At 42.5% G+C, this 18,849-nt stretch overlaps 1 protein-coding gene across 1 annotated transcript in view; it reads right to left on the minus strand.

Annotated features, from left to right (window-relative positions):
- The window catches only part of ak5 (adenylate kinase 5), a 70,602-nt gene that overhangs the window by 41,670 nt on the left and 10,083 nt on the right, over window positions 1-18,849 (minus strand). The window contains exons 5-6 of the mRNA XM_084058668.1: window positions 12,213-12,326; window positions 116-307 (exon numbers count right to left, since the gene is read on the minus strand). Of these exons, the coding sequence (XP_083914794.1) occupies window positions 116-307; window positions 12,213-12,326 (306 nt within the window). The remainder of the gene's footprint in view (window positions 1-115; window positions 308-12,212; window positions 12,327-18,849) is intronic.

An 18,849-nucleotide genomic window follows, 5' to 3' on the forward strand; every position in this document is an offset into this window, starting at 1 on the left:
CGCATGCACACGCACGCACGCACGCACGCACGCACGCACGCACGCACGCACGCACGCACGCACGCACGCACGCACGCACGCACGCACGCACGCACAATGGTAACCGTCAGCCTACCGTGACAATTAGGCCTCTCTCCTGGAAGTATTTGACTAGGGGGATGGTGTTCTGTTGGAAGTTGGTCAGACGGCGCTCCGTGGCCTTGGGGTTGTCATCTGGCCGCCCCTGCTGCTCGGCGCGCTTCTCTAAACGTTCCTTCAAGCGGTGGCTAGCACAGGCCAGAAACACCACAAGGTCTGGAGTGCAGATCTAAGGGCAGAGAAATAATGTTGATGTTAAAAGGCACAACGCCACTGGAAACAATAATTCATGTATCTCTAACGGCTTAGGGTTTTCTGTGTACCTGTGTCAATGTGAGAAACTCAAGCAAGATTGAAGCCGCAATGGCAGGGTTGGATTTAGTTCATTTAGAGTGCAGGTTACTGTCAGTTCAATTCTGTTCACAAAGTAAGACAAAACGAACAAAATTATGATGATAAAAACTTCATTATAAGTGTTTTAATTTAGAAGAAAACCCACTTCTTGTATGTAGTGGGAAATCAATTGAGCCCAACCAGGCAAAGAATCAAGATGCTATCATTCAGATGTAGTGGCTTCAGTTGTGTAATGCAATTATAAAATACAATAGTCACTGAAAACGGATGATGTATATTTGAAACTAGAGTCAGAAAATTGCCAGACAGACCTGGATCAAATAACATTACCAGCGCTTGGTAAGGTTTGTTTTATCTTACTTTGGTACTTGATGGGTGGGGTTTTCCACATAGGGAAATATGATTAACAGAAAGTGCAGACAATCACAGGATAGTATTTTAAAAGTCTCTGTATAGGAAACTATGATTGGCAAGTAACCTTATCTGGATTCTCTGGTACTATACAGCTCCCCCTCATACCCACAGCAGATTAAAACAAACAAAAGAGTTCTCAGGCCACCATGTGACCTAGGCCTGTTGTTGAAAAACATGAAGGAGGAATGAACCCAAGCCACTCGTAGTATATGATGGAAAAGGTCAACAGCAACACCACTGACCACTAAGTGATGTAGATATGATTTGCAATGCACCACTGACCTTAGATGATTTTTATGCACCACTGACCTTATTTTTTATTTGATTTGATTTATTTGAAAAGCCAAAAACCACATGTTACAGCAGTTCGAGGATTACACAAGAAAGTCCTGAGACTTATTTCCATTGAGGTCCTCTCACATTTAACAGTCAATAAGTTAAAGATACATTATAATACAAAACACATGACAATAACATATGCAATACATAATTACAAACAAGTGCTCCCTTACCTTTCCCTAGTCTAATGACCCTCTATAGGGGAACCTTTTCTAATAGACATGCTTTTGTCGCAAGCTTCTTCCACTTGGCGGAGTCAGATTCAGGTTAGCTTTTGTCTGCTGCTGAAAAAAACTCCGATTGGTTGTCAGTTTGACACTGGTTTCGAGGTCGTTCCACTGTGTGGCTCTTATGGAAGTAAATGATTCCTTGCCCACTTTACTTTTAAAAGCCGGATAGCTCACATCTGCTACACTGGCTCTGGTGAAATAATGGTGTACTTCGTTTACCCGAGTAAAACATGTCTTTAAAAATACTAGTCCATGCAGGCGAAAGTAGTTGCAAACGTGGGGTCAGTCCCGAGACCTTGCTGGCCATATTTCGGCCATATAAGTTACCCTCCAATATACAACCCAGGTATTTCACCGATGCTTTTGCTGCAATGAAGTCAGAATGTAATTTGACCTTGAATTCAGGGCTCTTTCCTAATTTGATTTTGGAGCCAAACAGAATTGATTCTGTCTTCCTAGAGTGTAAAGATAACTTATTATCAATAAGCCAGGAATTAACATTTGCCAATTCCTCACTCAGGGAAATCTCCAGTGTGGCTTGTTCCTTAAGGGACATCAGCAGAGCAGAATCATCAGCGTACAAGGAACTCCACATTCCATGACAAAACACCGTTTACCTCTACCCTTTGTTTGCGGCCCGTCAGGTAGGATTTAAACCACTTGCATGATGCCCTGTCAACGCTCGCCGTAGATCGAGCAGCACCATTCCACAGAGCTTCCCACTGTCAACCTCTTTCCTAATTTGTTGTGTTCAAAATAATGTGTCGGTTGAGTATGATTTTCTAAAGCCTGATTGAAGTTTATAAACTTATAAACCTTAGATGTGCACATTCCTATTGTTTATGAAGTTAAGTTAAAAATGGGTAAACTTTAATCGCCACCAAGGGAACAACATCTACATTAGGAGTTTAAAAGTTGTTTTTAACTTGAGCAACCACCAGCTGACACTTAAAAAGTACCAGAGGGGTTTATTACAATTCATCCTATGGGTTAAAATGTTTTGTTTGTCTTAATCAAACATACAGACTGGTCTGTATGTTTGATTAAGATTAGAAACACAGAGAAGAATGCTGACTCATGCAATTTCATCTTGAGATAATGCTCCCAGTGTTGGGACTTATATATAGTCGCTTCTTGCAAATCATAGTTTCCGTTTCCATGGCTACCATTTGTTCGATGCAATATTATCACATCCATCATTGTCATCAAAGGTATCCATAAATGTCTTTCCAGCTCGTTTTCAGTCTAACATGGTAATTATTCTCAGAAAAACTATGGCAATTCTAGTGGCTGCATAGAATTATGCCAATGATAGCATCTCTATAAAGGCCAGGAAGAGAGCTGAAAGTCTCATTATAGTGAAATGTAATATTTAATACGCCACGCACACAAGCAAGCAGATGTTGACCGAGCGAGAAAAGCTTCCTCTCTAATACCCTTTAGAAATGTGTGTTATTAATTGCACCCTCTCAAAACAACAAGGCGTTAAGAAGCATTCTAAAAATCAATCAAGTGTAAAAATGTGGCAGTTTATTCGGTTCGTTGTTAGGTCAGCAACCCTTCTGGGACACTTGCAAACAGCTAATGGGAGTATTACTCAATATTTATTGCCTTGGGTGACAACTGACAAGTACAGTAAATATCTATAGAAAAATGACCTCCAGAATTAACCCAGAAACCATGAAATCTGAACTTTTTCATTTTACCCCCTTTTCTCCCCAATTTAGTTGTTATGCCAATTGATTCCTCCCCACACACATTTCTGTGTTGTCACTGCTGTTGTATCCTACTGACTCACCTGCCAGTGAGGAAACCCCACCGGGAGGATGTTAGAGCCTTCGTCCTACTCTTCCCGCCCAACACTCTCTGCTGACAGGTGCCACCCTAGCCCGTAGGATTACGTACAGTGACAATTATCACCCTCCCCACCCGGCTTCCCTCCCCCGAACACGGGCCAATTGTGTTTGTGTAGTCGCTCGACAAAGCCGGATGCACCACGGTGGATTCGAACCCACAACCTCCGCGGCGGTGGGCAGGCACTTCACCACTGTGCCAGTGCCACCCGAGCGCCTGTTTCATGAACTTCTGAACTGCTTGAAGCTGCTCACTTCAGAAGAATTGCAGGCCTATTATGACTGAGTCTAAAGTTTGACACAAACTTGCTGGTTTGAACACTTACAGTAGACCCTATAGTCACCTGTGCTCGTTGCCTGTTAGCCTATCCTGTGTTCATTTGTCTGTTGAGTTCACCTGCATCCTGTTAGTCCCCTGTCTAGTTAAGTCCTGTGTTAAGTCCTGTTTTTGCACTATGTCCTTGTTGGTCCTTAGACCTATGTCACGTGAGTTTATGTTTAGTGCTTGATGCCTACTGTAACTGCTTTTGGAAACCTCAGTTTATTTTATAACTCCTTTGATTTGAACACTTCTGCCTACCTCGTCTGCTTTTGGGCCCTACCCGCTACTCATTCCTGACACTATCTGCTGTATTTGGCTAATGTTCACCTAATTTCACAGAATGTCCAACTATTATGAATTCTTTCTTTTTAGCGGTGCCAGCCGCTCTACATTTGACCGTGTCTGTGTCTGTGTCTGTGTGTGTGTGTGTGTGTGTGTGTGTGTGTGTGTGTGTGTGTGTGTGTGTGTGTGTGTGTGTGTCCGTCCGTATGTATGTTTGAGCACGGGGCTTTAAACAGCTATAAGTCCAGTTTGCAGCATGCCACCACCTCCAAATTTGGTATGTGGACTTAGACCACCAATAGGGACGAGCATTAATTGCTGAAGCCCCGCCCCCTCTGTCTTCCCATTGGCTGGCCTTTAAACAGCCATAACTTAAGTTCGCAGCATGCTACGGAGTACACATTTTGTACATGGACTAAAACCACCAATAGGGATGAACTGTAATTACTTAAGCCCCGCCCCCTCTGTCTGCCCATTGGCTGGGCTTTAAACAGCCATTATTCCAGTTTGCAGCATGCTACCAAGTACAAATTTGGTAAGTGGACTCAGACCACCAATAGGGACGAACTGAAATTAGTTAAGCCCCGCCCCAAAGGCACCGCTTCCTTCACACAGGGTGTGATTTTTTCAAAAGACTGCATAATATATCCCCTTCATATTATATGTGTAGTAATAACAAAAAAAAACAATCCAATATGGCATATGGAATACTTGAAAGTTGCCTTTGAAAGACATTTGATGGTTTTGATTGATTGATTCTTCATTAGTCTGTAGACAAATACATCCTGTTGTGACATACAGACTTTAGATTAGGATACATACAGTAACAGAAATAAATAATAAAATAACAGGAGCATCCTCAACACAACAGTAAAACCCTGTACACATAGCACTATTCTAACAAATGATTCAGCAATTAATTCTACTCAAGGCACAACGTTTTTGCCCACTCTACCTGCCTATTAAGACTATGCTATGGGGTTTTGACAGTTGGCCACAGAGGTGGAGGAAGCTAATCCAGTTTCTTTGCATGTCCAATTATACTGAAGGCTCTCTGCAGTGCACTTTTAATCCAGTGAAAACATAGGGCAAAGCCTTCGCCAACTGGCAATTGTCCAGTGGTGCACTGATCTCATAGTATATAAGAATAAAACATCCGCACACCAGTATTGCTGCTCCCAAATGACCTGCCCAGTTCTGAGGAAGAGCCTGGTGGCTCGAAATGTTACCAAAGTAAACTTACATTTGGGAGCAGCAATACTGGTGTGCAGATTTTATATTTTTGATCCAGCACCCAGCCTATAGTAGGTCTGGGATGTGCGTGTCTTTTAGCTGTTTACCAGCTTCTCTCAGCACTCACCTCTATAAAGGTCTCATCTCATAGACCTTTATAAATCTAAACCATGCTATACCAGCTTTTACAGTCTATACAGTGTATATTGAAATCACATATAGTTTATTGCTTCTTTATGCTCATCTATAGGCCTAATTTAGTAAATAGTAAATCGTTTTGAAAATACAATATTTGAAAATGTTTCTTTACTGTTTTTAAATGTAATGCACCAAATTCCATGTATGCACAAAACAAACCTGGAATTGAAAATAATTCTGATTCTGATGAATTCTGACAGACCACGATGGATGGATTGGAAAACAGACAGACAGACAGATAGACAGACAGACAGTCTGTCAAGAAGGCAGACATCCAATAGCAGCCAGACAGACATAAAGACAAGTAAACAGACAGATACTCCAGGCAGACATCCAGGTAGTCCATCAGCCAGTTGGCCAGCTAGCCAGCCAGTCAGCCAGCCAGCCACATAGTCTAAAAATTGGATAAATAGGTGTAGCTCTCGCAGCCTTCGACAGTAGAAAGCGGAGGTGAAAGGGATTTAAGGGAAGATGAAGGGACAGCGGGTTCCTTGGAGGCATCTGTGCGTGGGTTAAAAATGTTCTGAAGTCCCCAGAGGCTGGCCCATACCAAATAGATGCTGTGATGTTTTAAAGGGCAGAGCAGCAGCATGTATGGTCTGATGTTAATGGATCCTGCAGGGCCACAAGAGAAATGCTGCCAGCTGCTTGGGGGTGTGAACAGCACCAGACATAAGGTCTCAGTCTGTCAGTCAGTCAGTCAATCAATCAGTCAATCAGTTGGAGATCCATTATATTCACTCTGTGGGAACCTTCAAGACCAACCAAACACAGTCAGGCTTTTGTATTTGAGTGCAATCACTGCCACTTTTCATCACCATCCATCTGTCATTTCCCTTCATCTTCCATCGCAGCGTGCGCTCTGTCATTTTCTCTCTTCTCTCTCTCTCTCTCTCTCTCTCTCTATCTCTCTTCTCTCTCTCTCTCTCTCTCTCTCTGTCCCTCTCTCCCTCTCTTTCTCTCTCTCCCTCCCGATTAAGTCCTTAAGCATGTCATAAATACAGAAATAGAGTGAAAACGCCACAGAAGAAATTCTTGCTCTCCAATACGTTTTCCATCATAGCTCGTGAACACGCACCCAAAGCCCTTTAATAGTTGTCACCTAATTGATACATACTGCAACCTCTCCCTATTGGCTATGAGGTGAGCAGCAAATCAAGCACCATGTGAATCCGAATGAGCGATATCTAAAGTGGTTACCCGGACACAGTTGTAAACACAACAAAATATAGCTGCTACTTTCGGGATTCACCTCCAGTGAACTTCCTCATGCCTGAAGCTTGGTTCCATTTTTACAGAACCCTGATAACCCATCTTCCCATGGCAATTCAATGACTCAACAGGAATCAAATTATTGCTTAATTTGAAATTGCATTTAACAAAATAATACAGTGAGAGATAGCCCAAGCTCACTGAATGTTGAAATTGTATTAGGACCCTTGTTAATCCTTTGACAGGGAATATGTTTCCCCATGCATGTGATCTCATAGAAACTGGCACAGTACTGTATGTGGGTCAGATAGTCGCCTGGGTTCATTCCCCCTGCACAGCAAAATACTCAGTGTTAATTTAGCTCTGGGTTTGTAAAAATGTCTTTCAGAGTTAAATTAAACACTCAGGAGTTCGCTGTGTATTTATGGATGCTCTGTGCGGAGAGAGTGGAAAGGTACATCTAATCACATCTAATCTCTTTAGTGTTCGAAACGACTGGAATCACTGATAATCACCATAGTAATGGCTCAAACGTTTGGTGGGTGTGTGATTGTGTGCAGCAAAATCCTCAGCGATAATTCAACTCCTGATAGTGCAAGAATAAAGACCTGTGAAGTCTGTTTTTACATTTGCTGAGCTAAATTAACTCATAAATTCATTAACTATCATTCACCATTAAGTCAGAACTCACTTATTGACAGCTTGTAAATATTGCATACAATGTATCAAGTCAGACTCAGCCATCCACAGTTCTACTAGGACCCTTACTGTTCCTGATATATGTGAATGACATGTCGTCAGCCTGCGACTGCAACCTGTTCCTGTTCGCAGATGACTCGGCCCTGCTAGTCTCGGACAGGGACAGGCTGCAGGTTGAGAAAACTCTCAGCTCTGAACTCAACAAGATCTGCATCTGGCTCTCCGACAACAAGCTCTCATTACACCTGGGCAAAACGGAATGCATCCTCTTTGGGTCCACTCCTAACCTCAGAAAGGCAGAGAGCTTCACGATCAAAGCGGGTGATGATATCATCAAAAGAAAAAACGAAATTACCTACCTGGGCTCTATCTTGGAGGCTGACCTCTCTGGTGACAAAAATGCTGAAAAAACGATCAAAACGGTCCACAAAAAAACACGCTATTTGCGGAGTATTGATCGTAAAGTCAGTAAGAAGACTCTGAAGACTCTTGCAGTGGCCCTCATACAAGGTCATTACGATTATGCATGTACTTCATGGTATCACAACACCTCCAAGGCCTTAAAAACAAGGCTCCAAACATCCCAAAACAAACTTGTAAGGCTTCTTCTTGGCCTCAACTACAAAACCCATCTAACCCCTGATCATTTTGATAGGATTGGATGGCTTAGGGTTGCGGACAGAGTACAGCAACTTGCTATGGGCCTGGTCTTCAAGATATATCACAACATTGGGATCCCCCTGTATTTGTCAAAATACTTCCAAAATGTTAATGATGTCCACGATCACAATACCAGAGGCAGCTCCACAAACCTTGTCCAACCCTTTTTTGGCTCAACAAAGGGAAGTAACTCGTTCTCATGCTATTCATCAAAAATGTGGAACGCCCTACCAAAAGGAGTAAAGGAGTGTAAAACCCTACTCTCTTTCAAAACAGCCCTAAAGATACACCTTCAGGAGGCTGCAATTGGAAAATGGCCCCTGTCTAAGTCCTAACCTAACCTACCCCCCTACCCCCCCCCTCTCTCCTTCTCCTTTTGTACATATTTCTCACTCTTCATACCAGTAACCTGTAAACTGATTGTATGACATTCTATAGTAGTTGTGTATATCTGTCTGTCTCTTATATGTCATCATGATTTGTGTGCATGGGGAACTCATTTGAAACAAGCTCAGTGCTTTTATGAGTCTTCCAGTTTAGTAGACCTTGTATTGTGAATTTGTACTTCCATGTACTGTTGTTCTCATGTCTTACTAAATAAAGTACATCAATCAATCAATACAGGGGAAACTCGCCCACTGTGTGTTGTTAAATCAAATCATCACAGATTGCGTAAAGTACATTTTCGATATGATCATTTTAAATGCAAAAAAAAATAAAATATAAACTTGAACTTATCCTTATGTCTAGTCAAGTGTTGTGGAGGAGCGTTGGAGGTCAGTAAAATGCCAGCATTCAAAATTAATAAAGACCAATGTCCATCCCTTTCACTATTCAAAAACAGAACCGCTTGCCTTAGATCCTCCAGTGAATACAAATTCAAGATGTTATGGCCAGCCGTATTTATTTAGTATTAAAAACATTCAAATACTCCACAGAAATCGTTATAGCCAACTGTATCAGGAAGAAAATTGTAATGAATGTTATTACATATTATAAATAGTATTTGTTTACTTCCTCAAGCAAACTGTTTTAATTTTGATTTCCTCAACAGTATCACAAAACATCACACACTGTAATCTAACATTTCTTTCTGGTTGATCAAAAAGGCATAGGCTGAAGCTCAACGCTTATTTACGCCTATCCTTTATACCAGTCATTCTGTTTAACATATAGCACTAACAATGCTCGTAATGAACGAACACTCAAAAATATTCCGCATTTACATCCAAGACTTGCACACATATACACACAAGCACACACAAATCTAGATGATATATACCCATAAACACACATTCAAATATACATACTTTAGATATACAAACACTCATGTATACAGCCAATTCCATACACCATCTATATCTCTATTTAAGGTGTTGGGGAGAGAGGGGCAGGTCTTACAGGTCTGATTCCCCTCAGTCACTTTGAGTCACCAGTGACTGCTTGGAGAGATTGCCATTGTCGACCCCTCATTCACTTTTGGGACTAGAGCAGGCAGACTCAATTCAGCCATCAGATTGGACAAAGCTCCTAGCATTACAGGGTTATTTACATGATGTGGCTGAAGAGACGATGAGATAGACAGTCAAATGAGCTTTTATCAAAATGTTACAGGGAAACCATTGTTATCTTGGCTGTGTGCTTAGGGTCGTTGTCCTTAGGCAGTGGTGTAAAGTAACTAAGTACATGTACTCAAGTACTGTACTTAAGTACAATTTTGAGGTATCTTCAGTATTTACAATACTTTTACTTCTACCCCTCTAAATCTCAGAGGAAAATATTGTACTTTTTGAACTACACTGAACTACAATTATATGAAAACTTAATTTACTAGTTACTTTGTAGATTTTGATTATTACAAAACATACTAACCACTTCAGCCCTGCTCACAGTGCGACGCATTGTGAGCTTGTAGATCGGCTATTTTCAAAAGATCTAGCGCAATTTGAACTTGGGAAATGGGACTTTCCGCAATACTTTTACTTTTGGTACTTCAAGTATATTTTGATGCCGATACTTATATAGTAGTAGTATATCTACTGTACAATGCAGTATTGATACTTTTACTTAAGTAAAACATGCGAGTACTTCTTCCATCACTGCTGTTAGGTGAACCTTTGCCCCAGTCTGAGGTCCAGAGCACTCATCAAGGATCTCTCTGTACATTGCTGCATTCATATTTCCCTCAATCCTGACTAGTCTCCCAGTTGCAGCTGCTGAAAAAATACATCGTACTCAAAAATCAATGACTTCTTCTACCCATGTATCACTCCAAACAAACAACTAAACCAAAACCCAGAAATAAAGTAAGCATAAACAAAATGTAAAATGTTTACCCAAACCAAGTCCATATTTCACCAAACCAACTGCTTGCTAAAATGTTTTAAGACGAGACCCCCATTTTGTCATGAACCTGGCTCTTCAGACAAAAGAGAGGGATACACAGATAGCTTAAAAACATGATTTAACTAGAAAAAGTGCTCCTCGGAGCACAGGTCTCCGCCTATAGAGATCATGTGTACCGATATGCGTGAAATTTGGATAAAATCTGAAGGCTTAATATCAAAAAATGTGTTTTACATAAGTCGGCCTCCTGGTGGCGCTATAAAAGGCAAATGTGAAAAATGCAGGCCAGATGTTTTTCCTTGGCCTCTAGGGAGTGTTTCACGCAGATCGGAATATGGAAAATCGGACAGATCCGTGTTGATCACATGAGTATAGAGATACTGTGTACTGATTTTCGTGATGTTTGGATAAAATTTGTAGGAGTAATATAAAAAAATGGGTTTTGCACAAATCGGCCTCCTGGTGGAGACTGCTTTTAAAGCCCTCAGAGCACTGGACTCAGGTGCTCCAGATCAGAGCTGATGGCCTCCCAGCTCAGAGGTGCCCACCAGGTATCTGAATCCACAACAGACAAGCGCTGGCAGACAGAGCGGGAGGCCGTTCCACATCCCCACAGTGTCTGGTTCCCTCCAGACACAACACTTGGCATTCAGGTCAGTGTTCAATCTTGGTTTTATCAGACCAGAACATTTTGTTTTTGGGCAAGGTTTCAGTCCAGACCAAACCCCATAGACTTCCATTCTACAATTAAAATTAGATATGAAATACCTTCATAATACATTATAAAGCAGCTATAATATGTTATTACAGTTGGTATAAGCCTTCTTGATGTCTTAGGAGGTTTTATATCAACAGTCATAAGGCATTATAAGTTACGCTATAATAAGGTAAACTATCACAATTGCTCTTAATCGGTCTACCCATTTAGCATGAAAGGTTATAAGGTCATGAAACATAATGGCTATGGTATCCTATAAGATCTTTATGACAACTCATTGATTACTAAAGTATGAGTGCATTTATCTCTATAATCATTTGTATTCACATTACCGGTACATTCTTATCTAAACCTAATCAAATGTACTATACTGTACCTAACTACACATTATATAGATAAATGCACCCTTACTCAGTGATGTAAAGTACCATAACTAAGTACTTTTTACTCAATTTGGTACTTAAGTATGTAAACCAGGTCACCAAAACAGCCTTCTTCCAAAACGGCCTTCAAAACACTCAACAGTCATTTTCTGCAGTGAAACACATATCCACATATTCATTGCATCTTGGCTCGGTTACTGAAACAGTATCCTCCACGGCATCACCTCCAAAGTCCAATATGTTCAGAACTCAGCTGTCCGCCTGCCCACCAGTACTTGCTCGAGAGACCATAATCACACCAGTCCTATGACCTACACTGGCTTCCTGTCAAACAAAGAATCCATTTCGAAATACTACTCAAGGCACTCCTCAAACTGGCACCCCCCGGCCCCTACATCTCCAACCTTCACCACCCTCATGTCCCCTCCCGTTCCCTCAGGTCTGGTGACGACAACCTTCTGGTGGTCCCCAGGACCAAGCACCGAACCCTGGGGCTTTTTCGGTTACTGCCTCCTCCCTTTGGAATACACTCCCCAACCACATCAAACCAGCCATCTTACTTAAATGTCTTACAAAATAGTTCTTGTGGTCAGAATCGTCCTTGTCTTTGAACGATTGTCGTGTGATGTTTATTTTCTGTATATATAGTACACAGCAAAATCCGAGTGTTGATTTAACTCTCAAGATCAAATGAACACTCATGTGTATACTTACTATTTTTGGTTGACTACTTTACTTGTTGCTTCTTAATGTTATTTCTGCTCAGTTTCCTGTCCCCTAATTGAATTTAAACAAATGAATATCGGGCAGTGTTTTGTTTCATTTCCTCCAAATGGACTTACGTATGTAATTATGTAACAGAACCCTTTTATACTCTTGGCAGAAACTCACCTGGTCTTCAAAAGACAAGGCCTGTCCAACATCGCGGGGAAACCCATCTATGACAATTCCATTAGCGTCTGGGATCTTCATGATCTTCTGCTTTATCTCAGTGATGGTGGTCTCCTAGAAACCCACAGTGAGGGCAAACTTCAGTTTTTGCCTGCATACAGTAATATGAGATTATAAGACATTGCATTTGCTATCTAGGGGTACAGCAGACATTGGTTATTTCAACAACAACATTCCTGTTTTCTTGCATAGGCTTTGAAAGCTCATGCCCCGTGCACCGTTTGAACAAGAGTCATGAAATATGGTACATGGGTCCCACTCCTCACAAGGAGCACATTTTGCCCCTAGTACCCATGTGCATCACCCACTTAGATTTCCACATTGGTTTGCAGCATCTACAGTAGAGCAAGCTGTACATGTTAAAAATAACTAGAAAGGTCTCCGCCAGGTCAGGTAGAAGTCAATCTTAGCCAATCAGGATGAAAAATGAAAGATAGAACAGGTCCGTCTTGATGACATGACTATAGAGATAATGGGCCTGATTCACTAAGCTGGTCGTAAATAACGTGTAATCAATGTGACTAAAGACATGGGTAATTTCTCTATGCAAAAGTTGACATGTAATTCACTAAAGGGTGTGTAAATCCCTGATCCGTTTTGATCACATCCTACTATAATTCTAGTAACCTGACGGTGGATGGGGTCTTGGGACTCCGATCAAACTGCGCATGCGTCGTTGCCAGGTTTCGCGAGAGAAACAAGCAGCGAGGTCTATGAAAACGAGGCCAAACCAAACGAACCCTATAACACCAACATTGGCCCTAAAGCGCTTACAATCGGCGGACATGGCAACACCGACGCCGACGCTACACCATAGACCCCGCCCACTCTCTACTGTGTAAACACTCCAGATTTGTTTCCCCACACACGATGCACATTAGCTCCATAAAGAACGGTTCTATGTCGTTCTCTTCCAGGATCGGGCGAACGTCCGCCAAGGCTCCGCTGTTTACCCTTTTGTATACATCGTATCCCACAACTAATGGTAGATTCTAAACCGCACGGATGTTTAAGGTTTGGTCGGCTGCATAATATTTTAGGTCACCAGCGAAACTACCCGTTTAAATCGCTTATTTAGTCAGCCTGTGGCCATGTTTCCCATTGGAGCCAAACCGGGAGACACCGGCTACACGAGGCGCGCGGATACGTGCATCCCCCATACGCAGACTTTTAAAATGTTTCCCCACACACGATGCACATTAGCTCCATAAAGAACGGTTCTATGTCGTTCTCTTCCAGGATCGGGCGAAAGTCCGCCAAGGCTCCGCTGTTTACCCTTTTGTATACATCGTATCCCACAACTAATGGTAGATTCTAAACCGCACGGATGTTTAAGGTTTGGTCGGCTGCATAATATTTTAGGTCGCCAGCGAAACTACCCGTTTAAATCGCTTATTTAGTCAGCCTGTGGCCATGTTTCCCATTGGAGCCAAACCGGGAGACACCGGCTACACGAGGCGCGCGGATACGTGCATCCCCCATACGCAGCCTTTTAAAATAGGACTGGATCTAAAAGTGTGCGTCAAAAACTCTGCTGTGTTTCGTGTGTGTGTGTGTGTGTGTGTGTGTGTGTGTGTGTGTGTGTGTTTGCGACGACGGGGGGGGGAGTAGCATCGTGCCTCCGTGGTGTGTGTGTGTGGCTGGGGGCTGGGGGGGGAGATGATCGCCTGTGTGTGTTCGCGACAGGCCACGGGCCGCATGGATGTACCGTGGTGTGTGTGTGTGTGTGTGTGTGTGTGTGTACGCCATTCTCCGTGCTGTGTGTGTGGGTGGGGGGGAGATGAATCTGATCGCACCACAATTGCAACTTGGGTCCGCGGCCGTGTATGCGTGGACACGCACGTGCGCATGCACGTTAGGGAGCCACGTGTCACAATGTACTTTATTTGTACTTTATACACACACACGCGACGCCCGTGTGTGTGTTCGCGACGGGAGGATGTACCGTGGTGTGTGTGTGTGTGTGTGTGTCTGTGTTTGTGCGCGCTCCCGACGGGGGACGGCTCCGCCTGTTATATGCGCGGGTGTTTGTGTTCTGTGCCTCCACGACGGGATGTGCGTGTGTGTGTACACACGAATACACCATTGGTTCTCAAAGTGGGGTCCAGAGTTCCAGGGGGTCCCCAGCTAAATGATAGATTAGGCACCAAATGGACCCTTATGGGTCTGTCACTCTGAGAGTGTACAAATGGAACCAAATGGACTCTAAGGGGTCCATTTGGTTCCATTTGTACACTCTCAGAGTTAAATAAACATAGACTTTACTATATAAATTGGGGTCCAAGACATAGAAATGCCATTACATGGGGGTCCATAGCCCTAATGCATGTCAAACTGGGGGTCCTTGAAATTAAAATGGTTAAGATTCACTGCTAGAGCCGTAAAATAAGACGTCTCTTATGGGGGTCCCTGGCATATCTATCAAATGGGGGTCCGCGGGCTAACAAGTGTCAATTTGGGGGTCCTTGACATAAAAACGTTGGAGAACCACTGCACTACACAGTACACACTCACTTTCGATCCCTGATAAACTGTCTGTTCTCGGCCATTCTCCGTGCTGATATATATATATATATATATATATATACGCCCGTGGGGAGGGGTGACGCAACGCGACCCACGGGGGGGAGGAGGACGAGAAGCCACGACGGGGAGGAGGGGGGGAAGCCATGACGGGGAGGGGGGGGGGGGGGGGAGCCACGACGGGACGCGCGCGGGGGAGAAACCGCGCGACAGGATGTGCATTAACCCCAACTTTGCAACTACTTTCACCGGGTATGGTCTAGTAGAGATAATGTGTACTGATTTGCGTGATGTTTGGACAAAATCTGTAGGAGCTCCTGGTGGAGATTAGCTGTACACTGACAGACGGATAAACGCACGCACACACACAGGGGCGGCCTTAATGATCTGGGGGCCCGTTTCAAGAGCTCATATGGGGGCCCCATATGCACCCCCCCCCCCCCAAAAAAAAAAAATTAAAAAAAATTAAAAAAAAAATTAAAAAAAAAAATGTGTGGACTGAAGTTGGTTTGCTTCCACAATCCATAATGCTGCATTTTCGAAATATATCAATTAGGCTATCTGCTCTTCCACCATGGACAGACAGCTAAAACAACTCACTCACATGATTCACTTGAGCTGAGCCCTGATTCAATCAGATCTACATCATCTTCTTGCATGAAATTCTTGGACGTCGGCCAGCCAGAGGCGGGTCCCGGGCTGGGATGCGAGTCAAAAAATATATAAAAAAAAAAATAATGGGGGGGCCCCATGAGGTTGGGGGCCCGTTTCAATTGAAACGGGTGAAACATAGGAAAGGCCGCCACTGCACACACACACACAGATGGACGAACGGGAGTGAAAACATAATCTTGGCTACACTTTCGGCCAGATTACACCAATCTGCTTCATGGTGGCACAATAACGGCCCATACTAGATGCGACGATTTTCCATCATTTAAAACAGTTTAAAAACCACTTGCTCCTCCTACAAGTTTTGTCCAAACTTCACAAAATGGGTGATTTCTGGACTTGGCATCAACATTTTGTGAGAGGGACCTATTTGACCAAAACTGGCATAATTACTGAATGCATCGTCCGATGAACCCCAAACTTGAATATCACATTGAAGAGCAAATTGTGCTTTGGTTTCTACCCATAGTGGGGACCACACATACATATTTTGCTCCATAACATGTTAATCTTTTTATTTAAAAGTTGGATAGGAAAGACAATCTTTTAGTAATTCCATGAGGGAAAGTTGGTATGTAGGCTACTTTTAGTGGAATTGTAAAAGTGAGATTCATACACTGTAGCCTTACTTTGAGTGGTGTGCTAGTTTTGTACACTAATCAATGGCTAATCCATTGCATGGTAGCCTGGTAAACCCCCCCTCCCTCCGGGAATCTCATTTGCATTTGATTTCAGGAAGGAGTCTGGGATTGCTCAGGGAGTAAAGCTGCCCCGGTCCGCTGCGTGTTAGAACCAATCAGCAGCTGCTAGGGGCGGGATCATCCAATCACCTGCCAAGTAGCTTGAAAAAATGAAAACGCCGTCTGTCATCGATTCTGGTACCGGAGTCTCAGATGGAAGTAGGCTGTGAAACAAAATGTGTGTCGTAAGCTTCTTCCATTTGACGGAGTCAGGTTAATTGCATGGGGAAAAGGGTTCAATCTGGGGACTGTTTAATTATTTTACTAATCGCTTAATAGCTAAACAACAGCTACACAATAATTGAACACCTGCTGAAGCAACCACACCAGTGTTGTGTTCTAGTTTTTTTCGTAAGGTATACGCTACGATACGATGCGCGTGGTCGTGGGTATACGCTCTCGCGTTTTCAATGGATGAAACAGTTTTTGAAGGTATACGGTGGCGACAAAAAAGAATCTCAAGGTATACGCCGTACACAGCATCTGACGGTAGAACACACCACTGAACCACACTCAGCACAGCCAGCTAATAGTCCCCATGGTAATTTTGTGAATATACCATAAGGTCAAATGTGAATTCTATATTCTGGTGGATTCTAGAGTATAATTATAAAAAATATGGCATTACTTCTGAGAGCTGCAGCACATCTCCGTGTGCCTTCCAGGGCCACAGAATGCCAGCTTGTCTTAGCATCATCTATTTCCACACGGCTCAGAGGAGGTCAGCATATACAAACACATTTCTTAAGGCCAATGCATTCTGTATATCAGCTAAATAGAGTATGAGTGTAATGTGTGCATCTAAAAATAACTACTATGACCATGGTTCTGCCCAACAATGACCAACTCAGACGTAATTTTCCACAACTACTTACAGAATGTTCTGCTGGCAATTGGCAGACCAGACGGAGATTAAAATGGAATGTATCTATGAGAAATAGCAGAATGTTCATGAATCAAGCTAAACTAAGCTGAGCTAAGAAAAGCCGAAAATGCCCTCTAATTCCCGTCTATTAATCCACAAGTGCCCCTATATGCGTAGGACAGAATCCCAGACAGAGACATAGCCTGTGTCCCTCCTTTGCTGGATGTCTGTCCTACCCTTCCCTACAACACCCTGGCCAACACTCCAGGCATCCTAGATTCTTCTCCTAAAAACTCACCTCTTCCGGCTCTACCTCACAGTCACACCTCTTAGCACTATTAACTCTTTATGACATCTTGTTGCCTATTTGGATAGATGCTAGTAATACTATACAGATGTTTGTTCGTTATGTGTAATGTGTATTATAAAATTTGAGATAGACATACTGTAATATGTCTAATTGTCTATATGTATATAGTGTTTACGTGTCCACAAAGTTCTATATGTTATTTATTTTTGATTGTTTGATATTTACCTGATATTTACTATGTGTTTTTTCATCGTGCGAACAAACTGGACTATTTATGCAAGGGGCTGCTTTGCTCCATTCTTGCATTTTGTAAGTCTCTCTGGATAAGAGTGTCTGCTAAATGCCAAAATTATAATTGTAGCTTTCCTGCTGTCCGTCTCCATAAAATGAAGAACACCACGGGCAGTGTAGTGCCCACTGTCTTTAAAATATGTATAATAATAATACCCCACATCATTAGACATATCTCATAATTAATGACTACCCAGGGACCGATAAAATACATAAACCAAAGAACAAACGCTCTGCCAGTACGTGTTTCCCAAAGCCAGTGTTAAAAGCTGGAGTAACACCAATCCTGGCAAGCACTTAAAACGGTTCCTCAGAGGCCATCAATAGTGTTTACATTCTTCAGTCTCATCAAAAACAAGAACATGAGAGAAATCTCCACTGTCAAAATCTCCACTGTCAATTTTGACAGTGGAGATTTAAATGCATTATAGTTTGGGATTAAATACCTAAAAACAGCACATGATTGTATTAATACCACAGTTGATCTTAAAATATCGAATCTGTCTTTTGTTCTGACCACTCTTGTTGAGTCAAGGTAGTATAGGGACTTTTCCTCATTGTCTCTGTAGGCTACAGTTTGTATCAAAGCCCTCAGCTATGACGAAAAGCCTGAAGGGAGACCTGTTGCTGGAAGCACTTAGTGAGTAAATGAGGGATAAGTCTCTGTACACTGGGCATTTCTTTGAAAATAAATAAATAATATAAAATAAAAATAGCATTAGCTAATGGTGCTACATTTGAAAAAATATTAACAACACAAATCTTGTATTGGGGTCCCTGGCACAAAATATTTTCAGGTGGAGGTCTGTGGCCAAATAAACATATTCATTTGGGGGTCTTTAACATGAAAACCTTTGAGAAGCACTGCTCTAGAGATGACAATGACGATTGTTCAGTTGGTTGGACATTAAGGTCAGTTGTGGGCCCCCAGGGGTGGTGTTAAGGGAATTGTTGTCACTTAGGCCTGCTCCTATGTGGAGCTTCTTTTAGTGTATAGCTGGTCCATCCCTTCTCCTCATAGTCCATATACATTTCATAACTTTTGAACCGTACATTGTAGCACATATTGTATTAATGAGAAAAAAGTGCCCTTTGGGTGTTTGGCCCCATACTACCAGAAAGTCCTCCCATTTTTATGTTGACTAACAAAATAACAAAAGTATGCAAATTGTATGC

Source organism: Gymnoscopelus microlampas (genome assembly GCF_963454915.1).
Source record: "Gymnoscopelus microlampas genome assembly, chromosome: 5".
Classification (NCBI taxonomy): Eukaryota; Metazoa; Chordata; class Actinopteri; order Myctophiformes; family Myctophidae; genus Gymnoscopelus; species Gymnoscopelus microlampas.